Here is a 26,609-nt window from a genome sequence, read left to right on the forward strand (position 1 = left end):
GGTTGTGATTCAATCCATATTTGCATTATCTATCTGCCTGAATTCAATCCACACTTGACTTTATATTTTGCCTGGAACAAATATTTATCCTTGACTTTGGTTTTGATTAAATCCACACTCTTACTTCGTACAGACCTGAGTCAAATACCTCATTTTGGATTCAAATACTTTTCTATGCTTAATTGATCTTCCCTGGTGCAGCTGTGCAAACCAAGGGGACCAGAAGACAGGATTTGCAGTTTTTGAGAGTATTTCATAGGTTCCAATTACCGGACAGGCTCAGTAGAAAAGTATCTGAATCCAAAACAATTCAATATTTTACCCTGGTCTGACAATTAACCCATTCAGTACCAAGCCCAATATGAATGAACTCCACACAAAACTTTTTGTTGAGATTTGGTTTTGGCTTTGGTTGAGAAATTGAGGTGGTGAGAAAATTTAGTAGGATTTTAATAGGGGCTCAAAACAATAGTATAGCAGCCAATTTGATTGGTCGAAAAGGTGTAATGTTGCGAGTGCTATATAGCACTCAAACTACCGTAAAATCCCCTATTAAACCCCTACTAAATTCTCAACTTTCAAAATTTTGACTGAAAGGGTGAAGGGGTGCAGCACGGTGGTGCTCACCTCCTTGAAGTCGCCGAGGGACTTGGAGTGGCGGCTGAGCCTCTGCGCCTTCTCCACGGCGGTCAGACGGGCGACCACTCCCTTCATGGGCAGGGGGGAGCCCTCCCCGGCCGGGGGCCCGGCCGTGGAGGGGCTGAGGGGTGCGTCAAAGATCTTGTGGAAGTGGCGGATCAGCAGCTCCACGATCAGCGCCTGGAAGGGGTAGTCCACCAGGGAGGACAGGGACACCTCGGCCTCGGTCTGCCGGGGCTTGATCAGCGTCGGCCCGAAGATGATGCCCAGGTTGCTCGCCGTCATTTTGTTCTCGTCTGCGTTTTCCGTCACTCTGGGGTATGGCGGTGGAGGAGAAAGATGATTAAGTGAAACCTCAGTCTGTTGTGATTACAGGAAGCACACGCGATAACAAGAGCGTGCCCATTAGCAAATTAGCATTGACCAACTTTTGATGGCGCAATTGCGATGAAAGAAACGGCAGTCTCAAAAGTGGTTAAAATCCCCACGTGAAAAAGTAACGATGCTATTGCTACACCTTAGAATTCCAGTTTTCAACATACTGTAGAAGGCTTTTGCAAGTCAGTGAAGATATGCTTGGAAAGTACGATCAAATTCTTTAAAACATTCATCAATGGGCTTAAGCTGAACCGGAAATTAATATGCTAAAGTTTTCTTTTGTGGTCCAGGCTAGTCATGACAGGCATTAAGACATTGGAGATGAAGGGATGTGTAATATATATTTTATATACTTCTCTGTTTTATAATATAAGCTGTGGAATAGACCTGCCAATGTCATGTTTGCCTATTCATCTTGTCTTTCAATGAGGACCACAATGGAAAGAAGTTTCTGAAACTTTATTTCATCATCATCATCAGCATCATCCTCGATAATTTTTCAATTTATGCATGACTGTTGGCTGTACGTTTATTATGATTATCAAAATAAAGTAAACTAAACAAAAAACCCCGTAGGTTAAATCTATGAATACAAGGGTAGTAGACGGTCATAAAACAGATTACAAATACATTTTCAGAAATTAGCCGCGCGTTCCAATTTACAAGCCCCCCAAAATCCACCCACTGTCCACTGTAGAGCACATAGCATACCTGTACAGGTGTTGTAGGAGGAACTGCAGGGTTCTGTAGTGGGTGGAGGGCAGCTGCCGGAGCAGGTCTCTGAGCTTTAGGATCACGCGGTTGAGCTCCACGCTGAGTGTGGGCTGCTCGGAGGCCGGGCTTTTCCGCGCTGCGTCCACCTCGTCCATGATGGCGCACTGGCTCTCCTTCACCAGGCCGATGTAGTCGTTATAGTAACGGAACAAGATCAGAGGTTCGGGTAGCTGTGGGGCAGAAAAACTGGTGTTAACAGCAATTTATAAATGTGGTCAGGTACTGCGCCTAATATCATAGAATGTTTTCAAAGGTTGACGTGGTAGTGGAACTGTACTGATGACGGTCCTTTGACCGAAACGTATTATTATTACTTATTTGTTATTATTTATTTTGATGAACCTTACACTGGTGCACCTCTTTTGAAAATGAAGTTAGATGTTTGGCTAGTTTGGCTTCTTTAAAACGTTTTTCAACAGACTTGCCTTGAATTTTGAGTGATATGCAAGTTTTCTACTTGATACTGTAAACAGCCATATAAAATATCAATTCATATGTATACTATTTATGACACCATGTTCATCATTTTGAAAATATGTTTCTTAATAAAGTGAATCCTTTACTGATTGGAGTAATTATTTACTGTAGCCTCATTTTGTACCTGTAAGCCTTAGTTTGATACAATAATTGGGATCTCATTATAAATCCTCCTGCTGGAGCATCTAGGTTTGGCATGTAAATATGTATATGAACTTGAAACGTCAAAAGAACTTTGTCGGAAGCATACCTGTCGGAGGTACAGTTTGAGTACGTTGCTGATGTCATGGGGGAAGTGGTCAGAGAGCTCCACCAGGTCCTTCCCATTTTCGAAAGCCTGGCAAAGCTTCTCAACTCGGGATTTGGCTCCATTCACACGATAGATACCCTTTACACGTAAATAAACATAGTTTTTGTTCAAATGGTAGCTGCACAAATAAACATTTAGAAAAACATAAGTGCCTTTGGACAAAGACTTTTGCCAGTCAGTTGTAAAATGAGAGGAAAATAAAATAGTGTGAGAGAGGGACTTCATTGTATAGTTTTTAAAAGCATCCCAATTGCTTAAAAAAATCCCAAATCCCAAGATTTTGTATGTGGATTATCAGTGAGTATGAGGCTACCTTGATAGTTAGGGCCCGGTTTTCGATCTCCGAGATGCACTTTTTGATGATGAAGGGTATTCCATCAGGGCTGTTTTTGCCAGCCTGGGTGAAGTCAATCCCAAAGAGATGAAGCTTTCCATGGAGTTTCTTATGACCGCACTGAATAGCCAGCGTCTCCAGACACTTTTTGTGGCATGCCAAAGAGCACTGGAAACGAAAGGGGGAAACTGTTAAAACATACTTTTCAATAAATTTAGGAATATATATTGCCATGGATGTCAAAAACACCCTTCATGAAGTTGCAACAATTGTTAGGTATTTAACAAAATCCTCATTTGAAAATTCATGAGGAATGTGTAATAAATAAACAAATGTACACATACATTTGAGATTGCATATGTTAACATAATGCCTGAGTGTACCATGCCATCTTTATCATTATTTGATATACTTCAGTTACAATTTTGACACCAAGACAAGCAACTAACATGCTTATAATACAGTGGCGGTTGCAGTTTAGCAAGTTAATGTTTAGGAACTCACCAAACTGAATAAAATTAAAGACTGCATACAATTGTGAGTAAAGTTAAGGGTAAATATTCAGTGAATCCAGGCATTTGTCAATACCAGACGAAAAACAGTGGGGCAGCCAGTAGTCTAGTGGCTAAGGTACATGACTGGGACCCGGAGGATTGGTGGGTCAAGCCCCGGTGTAGCCACAATAACATCCACACCACTGTCCCCTGCTTAGTCTAATCAACAATAAGGCGCTTTGGATAAAGGCGTCAGCTGAAAAAAACAAATGATTATTATGAATTATTAAAGATGATAAAGCTTGAGCAGTTTCCCTGGCTGTGGACGGCATCCCTGTGCCTTCACCTCCTCACAGTCCGCTCCGTGGAATACCACCAGGCCGTCGCACTCCCGGCACTTTGACGGGGCGCGCAGTTTCCGCAGCTTGTGGGTCTGAGCCGCCTTGGACATCTGCGCATTCCGGAAGGGTCCGGGGGAGCTCGTCGTCTCGGTCACCATCTCACCCAGGCCTGGGACACAGAGGGGAGGAGGGGGGAACACATCCCTGTCAGCCAGCCCCAGGGAAAATGGGGACACTGCCATTTAACTAATTTGCATAGTCATATGAGCGTTACCTTGCTGCAAACTGCACTTAGAGATGTTGAAACACCCTGAACATTATACGCAAAATACAATTTACTTACACTGCATTTCGAACACACTGTAATGGTGGTGATATAACAAACAATGATATGACACAGAAGTATGGAATAATGTCAGAAATGAAATGATTACACCATTTACCATGAAGCATTAAACCATGAAGTGACATGGAGGATTAATATTTCACATATATTGTGTGATGACTCATCAAAATGGGGCAGATAATATCACTTTCAATGTCAATCTGCTAGTAAATCCATTCCAGTCACGACCCCAGTTAGCAGATTTAATTGGTTCAGCAGGCAAAGCACAAACTCTCCTGGTGCTTTCAAAAATAACAGATAGGGGGAGGGCCTAGTGAGGGAACCGATTTTAGGAAAAGGGGGGACTGACCTCGTGGAGCCGCTGCCAAGAACAACATTACCATCTGCGCAGCTGGGCCGAGAGTAAAAACAGCCCTGTAGAGCTGTACGTATTGCACTTTGCTTAAAAAAATAACTTTTTTCACGTACCGTTGTCTGAAGGGGACGGGGGCTCTCTCTCGTCCAGGTCGTCTGCAGAGGACATGGTGCCCGTAGAAGGCGTCCTAGGGAGTCGTCTCTTAAAATCACCTGGACAGAAAAACCCACAGCCAAAGCTCTACTTAATGTCAAAAGTCAACTCCCTGTACAGTTCGGTTAAGAAAGCATTCATATTTGATGTTCATATTTGTTGCAGTGTTGGAGTATTTGGTTTGGAACGATGTACTATTGCTCTTTTGGGAGGGTCTCTTCTGAAATATAGTTTATCTCAGTGGGAATTCCTGGTTAAGTAAACATCAATGAAATAAGATGTTAAAACAAGCCAACAAAAACCATACATGACATTTTTATGTCAGAAACACAAAGCATGATGGTCAATTCAAACCTGTGACTTGAGGGGTAGTCTCTAAGTCACATTCCACATTCTAGCCACCAGAAGTACCTTGCTTCCTCTTTCAGAGTACCAAGATTACACACAATAAGACAATGACCTACACATAAACTTGGAAACTGAGTATCTACTGTAAATTGCACTGTAAAGTCTGGATGATTCTTAATAAGCATTTCCATATTGAAATGTATCACGGAAAATTACACAAAAGTACAAACAGGACAGAATTGACAAACTAAACTTCTTGGAAATATCGGAGGAAGTTGTCTATGGCGAAATCAAATTCAAGTCAGCTAGAGAGGCCTAACATTTCTAACATTGTTTGCGCGGTACATAGCAGAGATGCTTTTACGCAGTTAGTCATGATGACACATGTTTACAGCATGCATCACCTCTCTTTTCTTTAGGAACAAACTGGTATTGGGCCAGAATAACAATCAGACCTTTCAAAAACAGGGCCCAGGGCCTTAGCAAAAATTTAACTTATTATCTCAAGATCGTGACACGTAAGTCTGGTATTACCAAAGTGGTTATCTCAAGATGTTAAAAAATGCATAACAATGCTTAAGTAATAACTGTACATTTCTGCCTGCAGTGACCATATTTTTGAGAAGCAGAAGCTTATGAGAACTTTTGTTTTGCACCCAGTGGAAAAAGAGGTGTCCACAGACCTGTACCTGGACTGGCGGTGGGGGAGTCCATGGAGCGGGATTCACTACTCCCCCCGGCGCTCTCCGAATCGCTGCACATCCCCCCGCCCTGGCTACCCGTGCCCCACGCTCGGAGGGGGCCTTGGGTCTTCGACACTAGAGAGAGATAGTTAGCTCTGTCAGCATTCAAATTTAACCAAGGATGGTATAATGTGCTCAATTAAATGAGAATGCTCAACACTGCTGAGAATGGTTTGGTTTTTCCCCACATTGGTCATAAATAATTTCTATCTAATCTAAGAGCACATGGAACTGTTGGAATACAGTGCATTTAGTGCGTTTCATTTAAGAACACAAATACAAATAAGTACATCAAAGAAAGAGTATTCCTTAAATTTTATAATGACAAATGAATAAATCAAAATGATAAAATATTTGTTTCTGCCAATTAAAAAAGAATTACATTAAATGTAAAAAATCACACTGATGTCCCAAATCCTAAATAAGGATTTAGGATTTCAATAAATAGCGATAAGCAAAAAACTCTTATATTAAAGGAGTGTTTTTTGCATACAGAGCCAGGGCAGAACATGAGCTCGCTGTTGTGCAGGAAGCGAACAACAGCTTGAGTTATGGAAGTGAAGGAGGCCAACTTCCAGCGAAGAGGGAAAACTGATTTACAATCCAACTGACCCTTCCCCTGCCCACATCCTTGCTCTATCTGAGGAAACGTCACCTGGAAACTCTCATGAACTCATGAGTGGGTTTATGAATAAGGCTCAGTTGAGGCCATTTAATGCTGCAATTAACAAAATGTTAAATTAATGATTTAAGGGATCTCAGACTAACAGAATCACTTATAAACCTGGAAGAAAAGTTAAGGTTATAGATCGAGGTCACTGAAGATCCTTGTGATGCACTGCAATGTGCAAATAAGTTCCCAGATGAAAGATAATTTATAGTTCCATGCAACAATGTCAGAGACATTCCAGCACACACCTAAATTAATTGAATGCATTACTTAGCAAACAACATGACAATGAACATTAACTAGTTTTGAAAAGAGAAGACTGAAAAATGTACAAATGTACAAAAGAATCAGAGAACATATCTCTGATATGCAGTGGTATACATTTAACTTTTTCTTAAACTGATTACCCTCAGACATTCCACCCTAAAATGGCCGCCATCCATGTTATTGCTGGAGTCCGTAGTAGACGTTACCTGGGATATCTGTGCTGCTGTTTGAGCGCCGGTCTCCAATCTTCGCCGCCCGCATGTGCACTGGACTCTCAACCTCGTCGGTGCTGTGGAAGTCACCCAAGGTCACGGACACCTGTGACAAGTTCCCGTGGGAAGAGTGGGTGCTGCCCGTCGACCTCTTTGTGAATGGAAACCTAGAGGGACGCAAACACGTTCCATCAGGTGAGCAAGATCGCACGTGTCCCGCTTATGGTGACATATTAAGTCTGGTCATCATGATCATGAAAAATTCATGATTTGAACCAGTGGCCAGCTAAAGGTCCCTTAACTCAAAGAGCTTCTCAGATTTGTGTACAATTGTGCAGAGAAAGAGCATCTCTCTCTCTCTCTCTCTCTCTCTCTCTCTCTCTCTCTCTCTCTCTCTCTCTCTCTCTCTCTCTCTCGCTCGCTCTCTCGCTCTCACACACACACACACACACACACACACACACCACACACCACACACAAATCACCACAAATATTTAAAAAATATATATATAAAAATTGTGTGGTAATTCTCTTTTTCCCAACATTGAAGACAATCCTGACCTGTTAGCCTCTATTTTATGGTTCTGCATAATTCCTATGGCGATAACAACACATGTGAAATACATTCAGTGAGCTATTTATTAGGTAGACCTGTCCACTAGCTTGCTAATGCAAATATTTAAAGAACCAATTGTATGGCAGCAATTAAATGCATAAAAGCATCCAGATGTGGTCAAGAGGTTCAGCTCTCTGATGCACAACAGTCTCTAGAGTTTGCAGAGCATTGTGCAAAAAACAACCAGTGCAGCAGTTCTGGGGGCAAAAATGCATTGCTAAAGAGAGAGGTCAGAGAAGAAGGGCCAGACTGGTCAAAGCTGAAAGGAAGGTGACAGTAACACAAATAAGCACACATTACAACAGTGATATGCAGAAGAGCATCTCTGAACACACAACATATCAAACCTCTTAAGTGGATAGGCTACAGCAGCAGAAGTCTAATAAACACCCAATAAAATGTTCACTGAATGTATGTTTATTTACACACAGCCCAACATCCAGTAATGTAACTAAAACCATCTACTGAGCAATGAACTTGAATGAGCACACAAACAGTAATTGAACATGTCTCCCCCATTAAAATACAAATCCAGACAAACTGGAGGCAGGCTTCAATGTATTGAAAAATACAGCAAGAGTACACCAATCAACCATTCACAGTTAGTTAGTGACTGGTCGGCAAAACCAACCTGGAATGTTCTATGATCAAAAAACCAAAGGAATGGGTCTGGTCAGCCGTCGCATTAGTGAAAACGGGGTGTTTGAGGGGAAACCTCACCCTGAATTTGGAGGCCCGTAGAGGTCAAACGAAAGCATATCCACCGGACTCATGTCTTTGGGCAGGGTCCTGACAAACTCGGAGTACTGATGTCCTGGCTCGTAAAACTTGGCGCTCTCACACAGGCCCTGGTAGTTCACTGGCAGAGAGACCACCTGTGTCTGCTGGAGCTGGAACCAGTTTACCGTTACCTGCAGGAGACAAAAGGGTATGGCAAGTCATTACCGTTCCCTTAAAAAGCAACCAAGACTGTTCCCTCAAATACCCATTATACATTTAACTATTCCCAAACAACAAGTCTAAGAAAATAGCATTTTATCTCAAATATTATTTACATGTACATCTGATTCGGATTCGATAAGAAGCAGGTGCTTTCGACTGTCAATACCCTGACCAGTGTTAAAAAATATTCAGATGTGCGTGGTACAAATGTTTACTGAAATGAGGAGGAATGACAAACACGTTTCTGATGTCACTCACTTTCATTTCAAGGCAAACTTGAGTCATAAACTGGTACATCCAGCCAGTTTTATTCCCTTAAAGAAAGGACCAACCAGAGTGCCCCATAAATGTGTATCTTGTTAGCTTAAGGCAGCCCAGCACTAGTGTAGATACGTTGCCTCCTCCAGTATGGGTAGACTTACGGCTTTCAGAGTCAAGTCACACTGGAAGACCAGCTCCCGGATACGTGCCAAGATCTCGCTTTTAGCCTTGTCCAGGTCGACACGCTTGAGCCGGAAGTCAGCGATGCAGGCTTTGTACTGGTCATTAGCCTCCTCTGCCTGTAAAGGGAAGGGCTCAAACAATCAAACATTCACTGAATCCTAGTGGATCCTTGTCCATTGTAATAACACATCACAGGATAGTTTTGAACTAAATGTCAGGAGAAATTTGCAGACTAACCCCATCAAATTTCCTCAGTAAAAACACATCAAAAATAAGGTAAACTTACTTATTACTTATCAAATAAAATGTATTACTCAACATAATGTGGAGCTGAGACCATAAGATCAGATGCGCTTTTTGGGCCGAGGTTGCCTACCTTCTGCAACGCCTCGTCCTCCAGCCTCCTCTTCTTCTCCAGCTGCTTGCCCCCGCCGGCCAGCTGCTCCTCCTCCACTCGGCTGGTGGAGCAGCGGGCCTTGTCGTACTCCTCCCTCCTCTGGGCCTGCAGGATCCGGGCCTTCCGCAGGGCTCCGTCCGCCTCTTGCTGCGCCACAGGAAACGCACGTCGGCCATTAGGAGCTCTGCTGAATCACTGCCCTTCCACTTCCCGTTCCCAAATTCCCAAATTCCCTGCTCCTGACTCCCTTCCGAACATGAATGATGGACCACATATATTCCTGTCACAGATGTAAAATGTGTGCCCATGCCTTGCCCTCTTCAACACAAAGCACACGCACGCACACACAGGCACACACACACACAGACGCACACGTACACACACACACACACACACACACACACACACACACACACACACACACACACACACACACACACACACACACACACAGTTTAAAAGCAGCTTATAAAATTGTAAATGAAATTCACCATCTTCTTCTGCTCCCGCTGCCACTGCTCCTTCAACTCCTTCCGCAGCTTATCCAGCTCATTCTTCCGAGCCAGCAGAGGCTGGGAACAGAAAAACACATTCCACCATCTTTCCATACAACAGGTCCCCCCTCCACAGCACCTGGACAGCTTATACGACTCTCACGCTTATTGAAATAGCAGGCCTATCACATTGTAAACAATATACAGTATGTAATAGAAAACACCTACAAAAATGTGTCAATGAACAATTCCAGGTGTTTAAGGAGAAGACCATACAAATGGCATTTATAACTCACAAAACACTTCAAACATTGGTTTAGGTTAATTCTATGCTCCTAGCACTTCTATGCTAGGCCCATACATCACCCATTTATGCTGCTGGAGAAATGTACTAGAGAAATATATGTTAATGACTATGCTAGTGACTAAAGTAGACAAGCAGCTATCAGAACCCATAATGTTTTTGGGAACAGAACTCCCACTCAGACTCTAGACTATGTTAACCAGGGTGTAGTTGTTCCAAGCTGTATTTGGAGATAGTTGCACTAGATACTAGTAACCATAGCTGTATTAAGGTACATAGTTACAATAAGGGAACCTAGCCCATTTCTAATTAAGGCCTGCAGAAAACCCTACCTGCATGAATTTGTTGGTCTGCAGAGCAGCTGCTGTCTGAAGCAGGACTTGGCTGTATTCAATGTCATTTTTGAAGGCAGAGATATAAATATCCCTGAATGGCATGTATTCCTGTGTTTAAAAAAACATCACAAAAGCCAGTTATTTGTTTCTGTTATGAAGAGATCAGAAGTACTTTTATTTACACATGGATTTTTTCCATCACAAGAAATGTCTCCATTTAGACAATAGATAGGCTTCCATTTGCTCTTTTTTTAAAGTTCCAGATACTCTCAGAACAACTTGAACATCAACATCTCCTATAGTGACAATCTGAAAATCTGAGACCAGCAGCTGGGAAAATAAAACAAGCAGATCCTGTGTTAATACATACATTTACCTGTTGACTGGCAAGCGTTCTTGCAGATTCAGCCATTTTCGCAAAGCTTTTTGCACTTTCAACATCTGTAAACAGAAGTGGAGGTTACATTATGGTAAGGCAACAAACAGGAAAGCGAGACCCACGTGATAAACTGCTAGGTAAATAGACGTGCGCATGTTTATGGCATGGCTTCCGCTGACCCATCCGCAAAACAGTGGCTGGGCCAGTGAGATACAAAGATACAATGGAACAAACATACATTACATTACTGTAAATTAGCTGACAATTTTATCCAAAGCAATAGCTGATTCGACTAAGCAGGGGCCAATCCCCCCTGGAGCAATATGGGGTTAAGGGCCTTGCTCAAGGGCACAACAGCTGCACTGATATTATTGTGGCCGCACTGGGGCTTGAACCACCAACCTTCTAGGTCCCAGTCCCAGACAAACACATTAGCCACTAGGCTATTGGCTGCCCCAGCATAATTGTGTTCCAGAAGTTTCCAAAGCTAATATGGTGATTTGGATGAGGTGACAGAACTTGGCTGTCTGCTGCTCACCCAGGCTCAGCCGTTTGTCCACCCATGCCAGCACGTCTTTGGTGTACTTGGACCAGGCCTTGGCGTAGTGTAGTGCTGACTCCACACCGCTGTCGCTCCTCAGCAGGGTGCAGTCCACATCTTCCACCTGTGGCAGTGGCCCTGTGGGTCAGTGGCAGACAACAGGGGTGTCGATGGAGGTGAAGAACAAAATGTAACCTGGGCAACCATTTGGCTGGACGTACCATACTTTTCCAATCATATAAAGATAAAGAAGAAAGCGTGAGATAAACCACTCCCATTCGGGTGGATTGAAGAGTGCTGCTGACCATTTTGCAGAGCAGAGAAAGACGAGTTTTCTTTAACGAGGACATGGACAGAAGCTGCCATTATCTAAGTGTGCTACGGTGATAGGAACACAATCGCATCTAGAGCTGTAGGTTCTCTTTATCTTTGTTAACCACCAGCACATGAGAAGTGGGCCAGGAATACCAAGCAGGGCAAAACAACGGCATAAAAACATAAAAGGAATAAAGCTTTCCGTACAGGTAGGTGATGGGTGGGAAGGGCCATGACCAGTAGTGTACATGCATGGGGGCAATGCAGAAGTCTCACCTGGTGGGTCATCTTTCTCCAGGAGCGAGCCACCAGACTCCAATGATAAGTTCTCAAAAGACTTCAAAAATAAAGAAAGAGATACATTTTACTTCTGGAACATTCTCTGGAGAGACACGTAAAACAGACTGCATGTTGTGTGTCAGGCAGTCCCTCTTTTGTTTACCTAAAATGAGTAGGCCTTCCAATCTTACTTTCATTGGGTTTCAACAAGTGTCCCAAGCCCCAAAGTCAGCGCATGGAATTGGATGAGATTTCAAAGAACATGCCTCACAAGGTCCAAAAGAAATTGGGGTAGACAGCTTACCCGGCTTCTCCTTGTCTGGGGGAGCCCCAACACCGTTTCGCTGTCCACATCTCCCATAAGGAAGTCTGACACTCTGTTTGGAGAAAACCGATTTAGGGTCATTACACACACCAAAAGTGTTTATTACACACACTTATCCGCACAATCAAATGAGAAAGAAAATGAAAATAATTAAATCGAGGGAGGGCGGAAAGAAAACACTCACACATTGCCAAACGTGAATGCCAAAGTGTCGATAGAGCTGTGTATCTCAGCGAAAATGTGACGCCTGTTTTCCTCGTTTACTTCCTTGAAGTTCACGCCTGTTGAAAGTAAGAAACCACTTGAGAACTCAAGACTCACATAAAATACAAACTGCTCATATACACTGTACAGTATGTTAAAAACTGCAAATCATTCATTGAATATTTGCCAAGATTAAGTCAGCTTAACAGAAGACCATAGCATTGTGCCCACATTTATTTTCTCCATTTTCACCATTGTTGCATTTTTGCCATTGTGATGTGAAAAACATCCTGAAAGGTAACCTTTTGCTGAAAACAAACTAACAGCAGAATTCCAGGGGGCACCTTAACCTTAAGCTGTTTTCAAACAATGAATAATTCACTTCCCAATGACTGCATAAGCACCATAGCTGGGAGAAAATTAAAGGGGGGAAACTCCAGGTAAAAATAAAGCCATAATGCGAACATCCTCAATAAAAACCCTATGTGGATGAGGCGAATGTTCCGTTTGCATGGTTCCCCCTGCATTTTCTACAGCCTTCCCCCTTCCTCTTTCTTCAACAATGGGTCTCTCCAGCAATCCAACCAGCTGGAGCAAGGGAAGGAAATGGCGAAAAAGAAGCCTAATAGAAAGAAACAGACCTAACACCAGTAATACCGAGGAAGTTTGCTTTATTGTTCAAAAATATTCTCGAGTCTATTACAGTTGCCTGGGCTGAGGAGAGTTTGCTTTTGTTTACACTAACAAAAGTGAAACCTTTCTGATTCAAGAATGATGCCACAGTCTAGTTTCATAAAGAATGAGTCTTCCAAATCTCACACATTTTCCTAAACAGGAAACAGTGCCGCGAATACACATGAGTAAAACGAACCTGAGAAGCTTGAATACTGCTCTCCAGTGAGTCTGAAAAACTCTTCATCAATAGTTTCCTGTCTGCATGTTACACAGTGACAGGAAATGGTAGTGCAGCTTGCCATCTCGAACTCGAACCAGCGTTAGTTCGGTAACACAACGTTAACACTTATAAGCAGAACTTACCCCCTCCGAAACCAAGCCGTCCATTTATGAAAAGCCCAAAAGTATTAGCTGCTGCTTATCTCAGTCAAACAATTGACTGGAGTGATTCCGTCTTCTGTTCAGGCAGATTTCTGCATTTCCACTTTTCCTGTTGCAGGAAGACTGGCCACAAAAAACTGAGTTGGCAAGGCGAGACCTTTCCTAAGACTAAAGGCTTTCCATTTAAAGGAGCCAGCGGCTTTGAGGATTCTTCGGTGAAGGACCGGGACCTTTTCGAGAGTGGCCGCCTTGGGGGGAAACGGGAGAGAGGTGCGAGACTCCCCGCGGGGTGACTCCGAACCTCCGAATGCAAGCGGGCGGCTGGCAGCAGCGAGCAGCGCGTTCCCGCTGTAGTGACGTCTTCCTCAGGACATCCTGAGGTCCACACACAATGACCGCCCGCAACAATGCCGCACCGGCGCTCCTTACAACCCAAACATGGAAACGACATCATCCTGCAAAAATGGCATTGTTTTCTCAGGACAGCCTAACACCTCTGAGACAATGAGCCCACAAAATCTCTTTCATTTTTTTTTTTTATTATGGGGAAAAAAAAATATGTTTAAAGATCTAAGAAACTAAAAAGTAGGCTGATAAGAGGCCTAATAAGCCTAATATTATTTTTTAGAATAATCCTAAAATTAAGAGTCGATTAAGAAGATTGATCATTGTTGTTCCAACAATAAACTGTATAAAAAAGTATGACTTCACATTTAGTCAATTCTGCATTACCATACAAACATGTCTTAAAGTATAGATTCCAACAAATAATACAATTGAAATCCTTGTATATTATAATACTTGAGTTTTATCCATCCACTTTCTGAAAAATGAGATTTGACATCATCGTGTCAGTGGGCATGTATATAGATGAAATGGCTGTCAATTTTCAGTTCTCCAATCAATATCCTTTCACACAGTGGCGCATATTCTCCAGAGCCATAGGCTATGGATCTGCTTTCCCCTCCTCATTTAAATGGCAGTCAAATCAACACAGGAAAAGGGCCCTGTGCAAAGGTTTGGGAACCCATTTAGATTATTCTTTGTTACTTTTAAAAAAGATGATTACTTAGGCCCACACCAGGGTGATTTACTTGTTAGGGCTTCAAAGAGTCAGAGTATAATTCCAGGGCAGAATTTTTTAATCTGAAGTAACTCCATGCCTTCTAAAGTATCCAATTGCAGTGGCTGTTCTGTCTGGTGTTAACAACCATGAGTTCCTCTAAACACTTCTTGGTGGGAATGAACCATCTTCATTCTGACATTCTTGGACGTGCATGTCGAAGTAGTAGTAAGAAACAACATAGCTGGAAGGCGGTCTTGGCAAAACTAGTCAGATTTTGTACGCTTGATCTGTTAAGGTTACAGCTTTATTGAAAATGATGTCAAAACATTTCCGGCAGGTCTCGAACAGGCAGAGCAACCGACTACGGCTCACTGAACGGTAAAGTTCTGTAAAGTTTCAGTGTATGGCTGCATGTGTGAAAAGGGTTAGAGACTCCTCTGGAGACATGAGAGGAGAAAAGAATTTAAGTCGCAGATGAAACCTGACACTTTTACAGCTGTGCTTGATGGAGTGTGGTCCCCAGCACTCTCTCAAGTATAAACTCTCTCAACCATAAACTCTCTCAACCAAAGTTAAGGAAAAAGCCACCAATACCATCAGTGTCAGCTTTGAGAAAAGAAGACCATGTTTCTTCGATAGAATCACAAAGGTCACTCGTGGAAAATGGGAATGGAGAACTAGACGCTTTATCTTCAACACGTTTTCAACTCAGGGTCATCTTAGGCTTAGAAGAAACGTAGCAGACGCAAGATAGAAAGCTTCTCTCAACTGTAAAACACTTTGAAGAATTTTGAGTCTTGAAACCGGTCAGTCCAATGACGTTACACCCCTGCCACGAAAGCAGGAATTACCCGGAGCACAGGTGACGCAAACATGCTTTTGTTATGAGGAGCCAGGAAGCGATCATGCACGAAGCGGCAGTCTCTGGTCATTTGGATCTGCTGCGACTCCACCTTTGCTCCTCTGACCCGGGTCAAATATGTAAGCTTGTATATTCAAACACCTTCCTACGCTTTATTGAGCTTTTCTTGGAACCTATACAACTCCCAAAAAGTGCAAACCCACCATCTGGTTGACTCAATTGCGCCAGGCAAGATCAAATTGAGCACCGAGATGTATTTTAATCCAAAACAAGCATGAATTTGACCCAGGTCTACTCTGATCGTGTTGGCCTGCTGTTCCTTTGGAATGTCCTGGTACCGTGAGGTTGCCAGAGACGAGTCCCGCTCGCTCGTGGAAAATGGCAACACTGGCCGCAAAACGATCACGGATCTATCTAAAAGGGTCAGCGGTGTAAGAGTTCCTGTCATCGCTGCAGCAGGCTGGATGATACATGAATCTGTCAGATGGTAGCGGGGGTGAGTAAGAGGGTTCTAACCAGCGCTATAGTTAAATATTAGCCTGCAGCACATCGGAGTGACAGAGATTCTATTTAAAGCACAAAGGAGGCCATTCTCAAAACAGACTCCACGCGTACTTAATATTTCACCAATGTACTTTCGGTTAACATTGAACCATTCCGATTCAAACCCAAAGAGCAGCAGATGGCGTCACAAGTGAAAAAACCATCAGCCCGAGCCCCTTTCATAAAAAATCTACCAGGCTAACAGCACAAAAGGTCCATTAGCAACAGGAACATTGGGGTGCCTCTAGTGTAGCGGCTAAGGTACATGACTGGGAAGGTTGGTTGTTCAAGCCCCGGTGCAACCACTATAAGTTCTGTACAGCTACTACCACCAAGTAACCTTCTACAATGAAGGCCTTGTGATGCTTCGAAATCAACCTCAATCATTGCTGGTCTTTCCTGGATCTTGGTTCACTATAAAAACCGAATAAATAAATCATGTAAGCTGTGTGGCCTGGGGGGGGGGGGGGGTTCTTTTTTGAGATGTAGAGGGTGATCAGTCATGTTGGCTTGGCAAAAAATGTTCTTCATTAGCAGGGAAAACGGATCGTCAGCTCGAGGCCATCAGCAATGCTTAGCTGCCGAAGTTGGGGCCGGTTTTGGAATGCACTTCGCTCTGAAGAGTGTATTTTCTGAATTCTTGTGCGGAGGCCAAGGGAAGAGTTTACCCGTGCACAAGCTCATATTTCTGGAAGGAAACCTGCAAGTTGGGATTCTTCTCTTCTGCTCATGCAGGGCATTGTAAGAGCGCACATGACTCAATTATACCCCATAAACCTCTCTCACTCGGAACTGAGACTCTCAAAGCCACACAGAGCAGGCTAGTGCAGAAATGATGACTCATGATTCACTTACAGAAATGACCACTTCCATTGTCATTGTTTAAAAGTTTTTTTTAAATGTTAAAACGTATTGACAAAGGCAATCATCACGGTGGCCAGACATTCCCACCACCTTGAATCAAATGTCAAGCATGCACTTTGTCAATTAAGTGTTTTTTTTTAATATCACTATTTTCTATTAAACTTATTATTATTATTAAACTTTACCTTCTACTCCCATAGATTATTTAAGGCTACCTAAACCTATTTCAGAAGGCAAACAGCTGTTTTTAATTGTACGAATTGCAGATATTTTTACATTATAGGCAAAGTGCATAACCATAACTATTTCAGCACCGTTTTTTCCAGTCTGTATACTGACAGTTCATCATGCTAACGGGTGGCGCAGTCCACAACCCGGGCGGAGCTGGTGGGGTCCTCACCTTTGACCTTGGCGATGACAGTGCCGGCAGTGCTGAGTACGTCCACGGAGTTGAGGACCTGGTGTTTCCCGATGACGGCCTTCAGTGCGCGGAGTAGCTCCCCCAGCCTCTCCTGTACCGTCTGGGGTAAACAGTCCTGGGTTTCTGCAATGAAAAAAGATCAGTGGTCAGTCTCCGACTCATTCTCTAAGGATGGGGATGCTCTAGGAAGGCGCTTTGGGCAATTTGAAAGAACTGGACTTTATTGTTGCCATTTAAGGTGTAGTCATCATCTTTTGGGACCTGTTACGGCTCACATTTCCTGAAAATTAAAGAAGTGCTTGAAAATGGATAGTGTTCTACCTCCAAAGGCAAAATAAATAAACCGATTTATTATTTTTCTTGGGCGGCACGGATGGTGCAGTGGGTAGCACTGCCGCCTCACAGCAAGGAGGTCCTGGGTTCGAATCCCCGTTGGCCGGGGCCTCTCTGTGCGGAGTTTGCATGTTCTCCCCGTGTCTGCGTGGGTTTCCTCCGGGTACTCCGGTTTCCTCCCACAGTCCAAAGACATGCAGGTTAGGCTGATTGGAGAGTCTAAATTGCCCGTGGGTATGAGTGTGTGAGTGAATGGTGTGTGTGCCCTGCAATGGACTGGCGACCTGTCCAGGGTGTATTCCTGCCTTTCGCCCAATGTATGCTGGGATAGGCTCCAGCCCCCCTGCGACCCTGTTCAGGATAAGCGGGTTAAGATAATGGATGGATGGATGGATTATTTTTCTTTACTCTGTTGTCCTGTATTCACGCCATTCCAATCACCCACTGTTCACAGGTGAGGAGTTCTGTTGCTGAAGCTTATTCACCATCCTGTGGTCCTCGCCCATAAGCCAGAAACCGGATGCCTGAGGTGTCCTGTGATGAGCAGAGGAGGGCTTCCAGTGGCGTTTAAAATGCGCCTTTTGCATCCTTAATCAGCTCAGATTTTTGCTGTTTTGCCATCTTTGGTTATAACATGCTAATGACAGCTAACCGCAGCAGCCAGCTCTCGAGTGATGTAATGAAATGTTCATGCCCCAAGCTTGCCCCCTCAATCAATATTCACATCATGTCAAAACATGCATGGAAATGGATTGAAACACAGGGAAATCAATACTGTATACCAACCACTGCATACATGTACATGCCATTCCATTACCCCCTCTCCCTCAATGAGAAAAGAGTGAGAGCAAGTGAGTGACTGCGTGTGTTAGTGAGAGAGGGGGTGCATCTGATTATGTACGCAACAGTGATTTGGGCAGTGACTAAGTGGGTGGGTGTGTATGTGTGAGTGAGTGAATGAGTGACTAAGTGGGTAGATGTGTATGTGTGAGAATGAGTGGGTAAGAGTGAGCGAGTGGGTAAGTATGTGGGTGAATGTGGGAGTAGCTAAGTGCCAAAACCAAAGTACTTGACATCTAAAAAAAAAAAAAAAAAGCAACAAAGAGGGGGCTGAAATTCAACAGGTCACATAAACCACCTTTCTTACTTTCCTGCTTCAACATTTTATTGATCACACAGTACTGTGCCCTGTGACAACAATGGCAGATAAATCCTCTCTATAACTGCAGCAAATAGAAAGTACACTTCCTATTAACCTTTTCATCTTTGCCATAAAATATAAAACCAAGCCTGGTGCATTATCATGAACTAAGGGTCAGGTCGATGAGTTATACTGAGCCTACTCGATAACCTTGCACGGAATAGCCTTTTGGGTTGCTGGGTGGCTCATCCTGTTAAAGCACTACATGGATGGGCCCTATGAACTGTAATAGAATCTCATTGCCCAGGGATAGGAGGATTTCAGGCGGCTAGGATCAGAGAGACTCGTAGCAGAACAGCGATCCCGCTTGTCGATCAGGCACCCGCAAGCACGTTGTCGAGCTGAACACCGAGGGTCTGATTTACTACGACCTTTAAGATGTGCAAAATGTTTTAGCACACACAAAACTAATAACACTACCAATAATTGGTGCAAAGCAAAAACCATGGACAATCATTGATCACACCAGGCCCCGAGTGTCTTCCTCCGACTCATGTCTGTGTGAGACATTAGCGTTGGATAACATTTGGAAGGCAGCATACGATTGCCTGTTGCATACGATTGCCTCCCATGTTGATAGCAGAGGTTGCAGCAACTGGCCTTGATATAATATGATTGGGCATTAAGCAAATTGAAAAAAACTTTTTTTTCAAAGAAAAGTTAAACTGGGCTGCTACATTCCATTAAGGGATACAACGGTGGTTAGTTCATGAATGACCAGAACAAAGGTGATGATGAGCCCCTTTTAGCATGACATAATTTCCTTCTAATGACTGTGCAGTCATTCATGCTCTCCAAGAAACAAATTAGTTCACTATTAAGCGTCATCTAGTGTCCCGGCAAGACACAAGAATTATTGGTCTTAAATCTCCATTTAACCACAGGGGATCAATTTGAACAGTGTTCAAAATGGACTCTGACTTCCAGACACAAGGGACACACCAAAAAAAAAACAACAACAAATAAACAAAAAACCCTTTCGGGGGATGAAAGGCCTATTTCACTATGAAAGTGGCCTTTCATAAACAGTCCTCCTCAACTTGTTAACCTCCGAAATGAAGGTTAACCAGAACAGCTGATTACAGAACATTTTCACAGAACCTTTATGAGAGAAAGCGCAGGGCGAGGGAGAAAATAGGGATATAGACATGTAGAGATTAGATAAAGGGAGAGTAAACAGTATTTATAGAGTGAGAAGTAGAGCGCATGTGTGAGAGAGACAGAGAGAAAGAGAACAAGGAGGGAGACAGATACGACCAAGCCTTTCCATATAAATTGCGGAAACTTGATGATGAAGCCTGTTTAACTCCCTGACTCCTGGAAACGAAGAGAAAGAGAGCGAGAACCAGAGGGGGAGGGGGTGGAGCGGGAGGTTGGAAGGTCCGACCCCCCCAGAGAAAGCCACATTCCTTCTCCTCAGTGTCCTCCCCTGGTCTTTGTTACAGACCACCAGCCTGAGGGACCTAGAAGCCCCCCTGGCCTCCACGCTTCAAAAATGAGCTGTCCCAGGATGCCGTGGGGGCCACAGAGCTCGTCTGACAGATAAAGAGTCTGGAGCACCGGTCTAATAGCATATTTGACTTCATTAGCGTCATGGAAACCCCACATTCCGGTATTGTATTCCCCTTGATTCAGACACTCAGGAATAGGGGGGTGGAGATGGGGGTGCACGGGCTAATTCATAATACGGTGAGCTCATCCACCACAGAGATGGCACCTTGATGAGTGGTTCTTATGAAGAAACACTCACACAGGGTCATAATAATGCACATTCTTTAAGCGAGTCACCTCTCCCCCAAAATGCTTTGTCCCTCTTTGATTGGCACAAGTCGGGCAGTGACTCCAATGAGGGTCATCCTTAAAAGATTTACGACAGAAGAATGAGTTCTCTCTGCTTACATTGTTTTTTTCCTTTTCCTAGTTTTATGGCCAGTTCACGGTGTATGGGACAATTACATTTTTCGAGTATCTAATGAAAATCTGATAAATGCCTAAAAATATAATTTGTTTCAGGTCTACATTTATAAAGTTGACATTAAGGCCCTCCCATTTCTGTAGTAAATATTTAAATCTCCTGTTGACTTTGACACAACCTCCCCTCTTTTCTGTAAAGAATCTTTGTTTCCCTGTAATAAGCATGAGATCCTATCCAGCTAGACTTTGGTTGTACTTTAAGAAATGTAAACCTACTCAGATAAAATGCTGTTACTGTATACATTATGGGGGAAAAAAACAAAAAACAAAACCCTGAATACAATATTGTGTTTGGATAATATAAAACGTTAAGTGTGAATAATTAAAACCACAAATCTTTTAAAGTTTTTTTTGTGTGATAAAAATTGTGAGGGATGTTTGACACTAAGCTCTACAAACAATCTAAAAACCTTGGGAGTTCATTTGAATTCATTTGAAAGAGGAGGATCCACTCCATTTCATAGGGTGAAAAAATGCAGAAAGTCAGCAAAAAAAAGACATAGCAATTCCACAACAATGTAATCACTGCATGACTAATCTGACCCTTCTCCTCCTCGTCTCTGGATTTCCCAGCCTCCTCAAACCCCCCACCTTTAGACCGCCGCCTCGGGATCCCTTAGAAACGCTTCAGCATTTTCCAAAAAACACATTCCTTTCCCCACCCATGCAGAAACCCCATCTCTTCATCCGCTAAATAAGCATATTTTATTGAACACAGATTGAAACCTTATGGCTGGCTGAAATGGGAGAGCCTGAACAATGGTTGGCATGAGACGTCAGCATGCTTGCTTCGGTACAGAATTACAAAATTACCAAGTAGTTGTGAACTGACACTTGCTAGAGTGTACATCTTGCTTCAGGGGTCTCACAAGTGCTTCTGCAGGCAGAACTATGACCAACAAATCAATTACTCATGGTCCTGACTGCCACAAAACACCTGCAGAACATATAAGATACAATTATGTTATGCATAAAGATAATGGAGCCTTAGTTACTCTGCACTCCCTAGCAAGGACTTCTTATAAAGCTAATATTTTGTCCATCAATGCCTCTGGCTGTCAAGGTTCTCAGCCCACTAAACTATGGAATACATTTTCTATGATGCACTCCTTATGACCCTTACATTGTTTACAAATACAATTCTTGCTATAATATAGCCTACACGTGAAATCACCTGCATTTACACTGCAATCAATAGAGTGCAGAACAAGTGGATATTTTCTTCCTATGTTTTTTTTTCTCTTTTGAATGTGCATATTATGAATTTCTGGATATTAACTAAAAAATAGATATTTACAACAACAAAAAAAAAAAATTCTCAAGTGTACAACAATATTCTACCACTATTGTTTTAACATGACAACCTTGTAACCTTGTAATCAACGGCCCACACAGCAAAGAACAACGCCTGCAACAGCACTAAATATTTTCTAGTTCACTTCATTTGTGACTGGAACGGGGAGTACGACAATTCCATGCTCATGGGCTTCACCTTTGTGGCTGGACAACTTGGCTTACAAGTCCCGCTTACATTCAAATAAAAGCAACCGCTTTACAAGTTCCCTTTTCAAGAGCTGAGGGGGAAAAAATGTAAACACTTAACATGTTTGATTGGTCCTGTGGAGCCCTTGGGCTTCAAGGCACTAGAGATGGTGCCTCTGGTCTGCAGGGTGGCACAGGAAAACCCACTTGCGGTCCACGCCAGTCACCCACGATTAGGAGATCACAGGTGGCTCATGAGTAAGCAGGACACTCATACCCCTCTGCCTCCCCCTATTGAACCAGACCCCTGCCACCATCACTTTGAAGAATCCACCCCTGTTGTAGGGGACAATAGGCCATCGTTACAGTTTCCAATAGGCCCACTTTCCAAAGACAAACAAACTTCCTTTTCCCCCCCATTTTTTGGTGGGGGGGTGGGAGGGGGGATGTTCAACAAACCAATTCATAATGAACTCGTTCTTCGTCACTGGATTTCAATGACAGAAAAAGAACACAATTCCTGAACCATGGAATACAACCACGCACGGGAGAAGAAAATTACATCCTCCGTTACAGAAGGATGATTCTTTTACCTTTGATGGTACAACACAGATGAAACCACCATTATGAGCTCTCGAGCCATAAACTTTAAAACCATCCTGCGTCCCATTCGCTACAATTTGCCATAATAAATGAGGGGGCTACTGGGTGGCCGTGGTATCATGCTCACACTGCACCATTGGGTCCATGTTGCCCATAGTCTGGTCTGACTTCCTGCAAAATAAAGGGGTTAAAGACCAAAAAAACTATAACACAAAAAGTACCTCAAAACGTACAACCGACAGGAACATAAAACTGTACACCTAGCGGGCTATACGCAAATAAGGTGTACCTTTTTTTGCTTGTAAAAGGTACTTATTAGTACCCAAACAGAACAGGGTACAATTTCTGAGAGTGAACTGCAAGGCCTCTGGGGTAGTCCTGAGAGAAAGTGAATGTCAGGCAAAGCATTATGTGCACCCAACATTTAGGCCTATAAAGCAACCCAAACTATTGGCTTCTTACGCCCAAACTACTTTTCAGAACATCCAAAACCTTATTCTATGGATGTATTTTAATCTCAGACACAGATGATCAAAACATTTCCGATGCCACTACCCTTCAGACCTCCCCACAAATGAGTTATTTAGCGGACGCTTTTATCCAAAGCGACAGTTGATTTGGATAAGCATGGGCCCATCCCCCCCAGGAAAAATGTGGGATTAAGGGACATGCTCAAGGGCCCAACAGCTGTGGCTACACTGGGGCTTGAACCACAAACCTTTAGAGCGCCAGTCAACTAACTTAGCCACTCGGCCAGCACTACTCAACTACTCGTCCTGTGGGCTGCATGTATTTTACCTGCTTGGTTCAGATAATAAGCTAATCACTGAAATCAGGTGGTGTCGCGCAAGGTTGAAGCAAATGCCTGCAGACACTGCGGTCCACAGGACGTGGAGTTGAGTAGCGCTGAACTAGGCTATAAGCCACCCCACACAAATTGAATAGACACACCGCATTTTCTGGGGGCAATGAATATAAGAACGGTGCTTTCCAACAAATAGAAAGTTCCCCCTCCCACGTTTCTCCGGTAGGCCAGCCAGTCCCTGGGAGGAGCCCGCCAACCTCTCTCCCATGATTCCCCCTGTTCGCATGGAAAACTGAAAATCTGGTATTCCAAATATGCCGCCTTTCACGGGGCTCTGAATCCTCCCACGGAAACCAGGTTCACGGTTGGTGCGCGAAGCTCGGCTTCCAGGCCCAGGGGTGGGTATCGGTCAAGAAGCTTTTTCAACAGAGGCCCAACATCTCTGAAAGAACACTGGTTATGGGGATCAAAGCAAAAACGGCAAAGGTTGAACTTTGCACCTCTTGAACAAGGAAGATTTCTGGCTTTACACCTCCAAATATTTTATTTGCACAATACATACTTCCAAGTTCCATGAAATGAAATCCTAGGAGTATAAGGTGGGCTGAAGCAAGCATTTATAACTCCAATCTGGGAAGGGACATATTCATATTCACACATTTTCAGAATTTGCCAGAAAGCTTATAGGGTTGAAGGTAAACTACTGATCAAAGAAACCCCAGCTGTGCCCTTTAAAACAGGTCATGCTTGAAATTACCTGTGGTTAGTTTTTGTGAAGTTTGTATACTATACACACAGCTATGACTGAGTGCCAACATTCTTATCCTGCAGGCTAATTTACAAAAGTTTAACATGCACTTGGTAATTCCATACGATGAATTACTTCTGGTATTCAACAGACTTGACTCAGGTTTCTCCCAAGACCAGAGAGCTGGTTGTCCTTCACAGAAAACTCTCATCAATGCCAACAATGGGCGAACAGCAGACACATTCAGGCCCCTGAGATAACCCAAGATTTTATCTGAGGGAGCAAACCAAACAACAATGCAGAACAGCGCAGGGTAAGTGTGCACTTGATGACCGAAAAGAAGGGCGAATGCAGTGCTTGTCCATGCCTTAAATGGGCTTTCAGTTCAGTCGCTCAACCTGAGCGCTGACTTGCTTTATTATCGAGTAACCGAGCATTGTTTTTTTTCTTTTTTCCTTTTTTTTCGGAACGCATTCTGCATTCAGTTTGGTGATGACGGGCAAATTAAAGGTGTTGATTTTTTTTTATTTTTTTTTTTATATACAAATTTCGGTCAAAAAGAATACGCACTTGGTTCACAGAATTCAACAAGAATTCTGGCTTCCAATCTACAAGGATAATTCACCATGATGGGACATTGAGATATCCCCTCTTGGTAGGCCCAAGAGGAGGATATAATTTTTACATGTCAGCTCCAGTCAGGGTGGGGAGTGGGTGGCCAAGACACTTTCATGCCTTGCCAGGAGAACTACAAAAAGTAATTGTCATTCTCTCTCTTGAGAGAGAGAAAGTAACCAAGGGTGCTGTATGCATAGGAAGAATTCTGAGGAAACTTACCAATATTTTTGTTACGTTTTCTGCCCTGTTGTAGCACTTTGAGCTACTCCCCACACCAATTTCGCCCTCACCCTTGCTCTCAGCCTGGGTGCTGGTTGACAATGACCTGTCACAAGTTCAACATGGCCGTTCTTCTTTTTATATTTTGATTTATTAGACGCACGGCTGCTGGGAATTCTGGGACCTTCCTGGTATTGAGCGAGGCAAATCAGTCTTTACTATGAATGACTATGACGAGGCCTTGATGCTCTGAAACCATTGTTCAAACACTAGAGCCTGACAGGTTCCCTAAGCACAGTTTGAAAAAGCTCAAGGACAGGGCTTAGACTCACATGACTTGAGTGCAAATGGAGGGGCCCACAGGGAAAAAAACATGACAAGACACCTCCAATTATGTCATTAATTACCCTGTCTGTACATTTACACACGCCCTCTAAAAGTTAGTACTTACAACAGAAGCAATATAGACAGCAAAAGTATCAAAACAAGCACATTTAGCACTGCTGTATCATTAAATATCATTAAATGGGCAGAAAATAATCAATATATTTCTAAAACTTATTTAAAATGTATTTGCTAACACCTAGGCTATTCATATTTCAGTATTACTCAAAGTTTTGATCATAAAAAGCAAATTTAATCTGACTCAAGACTAATTTATTGGTCATTACAATCTGGAGCAACTGATTAACAGTGACAAATTTTTCACCTCTAAAGTAGTCAAACCAAGGTATTATGGAGGGGTGTTAATGATGAGGGAGGGGTAAAGCAGCCCTTATGCTGTTGGATAAATGTCACCTTGAGTTCCTGGCTCGACAGTTCAGTGCAAATATTGAACTTTAATCACATGTGCGCGTGAGTAAAAAAAAAAGAAGAAGGGAAACATGGGAGAGAATCCGATTGTGCTTCCACTTCCTCTTGTGATAACAACAGGCAGTTAATTAGTCAGTCTAAGAGGAACGCAGAATTTCAAATGTTCAGTGAGCCTTGATTTTCTTCACGCCACTGCAATTTTGTAAGGCGTGGAAACGAATGAGTAGCTTCCACTAAATAACAGGAGAGTCCACTGTGCCTGTAGTTTCATTAAAAACTGAAGGCTAGAATTACAATATGGGATGACTGAATCCAGAATACTTTCCTTTTATCATTTATACTTCCCTTTCCTCCTTAATTCATGCTGGAGCAAAGCCCTGCTTGTCTACTCACACTGGCAGATGAAGCTCAAGAAAAGTTAGAGATTGCAATTCTTGAGCCAGAACCATTTCCCAGAATGCCCAGAGCATTAGTCATCTACAGAACCATTATCCACTCTTAATGGAGTAGGGCCTCGTTGAATCAGTCATTTTCTTTTGCAACCTGCTAACTAGTGTGGATAATGAATAGGGTACATTCACCACT

The 26,609-nt window shown here is 43.1% G+C and overlaps 1 protein-coding gene across 8 annotated transcripts in view; it reads right to left on the reverse strand.

The window, feature by feature from the left end:
• LOC133129236 (rho GTPase-activating protein 29-like) overlaps nt 1-26,609 on the reverse strand; it is a 40,118-nt gene that overhangs the window by 2,399 nt on the left and 11,110 nt on the right. For 2 of the 8 annotated variants that reach the window (XM_061243185.1, XM_061243184.1), the window contains exons 3-21: nt 17,208-17,351; nt 12,397-12,493; nt 12,192-12,264; nt 11,885-11,945; nt 11,291-11,431; nt 10,750-10,814; nt 10,371-10,481; nt 9,732-9,812; nt 9,220-9,387; nt 8,822-8,959; nt 8,178-8,368; nt 6,836-7,008; nt 5,639-5,767; nt 4,562-4,660; nt 3,753-3,916; nt 2,892-3,080; nt 2,519-2,656; nt 1,729-1,961; nt 628-952 (exon numbers count right to left, since the gene is read on the reverse strand). In XM_061243185.1, coding sequence (XP_061099169.1) covers nt 628-952; nt 1,729-1,961; nt 2,519-2,656; nt 2,892-3,080; nt 3,753-3,916; nt 4,562-4,660; nt 5,639-5,767; nt 6,836-7,008; nt 8,178-8,368; nt 8,822-8,959; nt 9,220-9,387; nt 9,732-9,812; nt 10,371-10,481; nt 10,750-10,814; nt 11,291-11,431; nt 11,885-11,945; nt 12,192-12,264; nt 12,397-12,493; nt 17,208-17,351 — 2,720 coding nt within the window. Of the gene's footprint in view, nt 1-627; nt 953-1,728; nt 1,962-2,518; nt 2,657-2,891; nt 3,081-3,752; nt 3,917-4,561; nt 4,661-5,632; nt 5,768-6,835; nt 7,009-8,177; nt 8,369-8,821; nt 8,960-9,219; nt 9,388-9,731; nt 9,813-10,370; nt 10,482-10,743; nt 10,815-11,290; nt 11,432-11,884; nt 11,946-12,191; nt 12,265-12,396; nt 12,494-13,454; nt 13,808-17,207; nt 17,352-26,609 lie in introns of those variants that run through there. The other 6 variants (XM_061243183.1, XM_061243180.1, XM_061243179.1 and 3 more) reach the window with 4 other exon arrangements.

The sequence above is a fragment of the Conger conger genome, chromosome 5 (assembly GCF_963514075.1).
Source record: "Conger conger chromosome 5, fConCon1.1, whole genome shotgun sequence".
Classification (NCBI taxonomy): domain Eukaryota; kingdom Metazoa; phylum Chordata; class Actinopteri; order Anguilliformes; family Congridae; genus Conger; species Conger conger.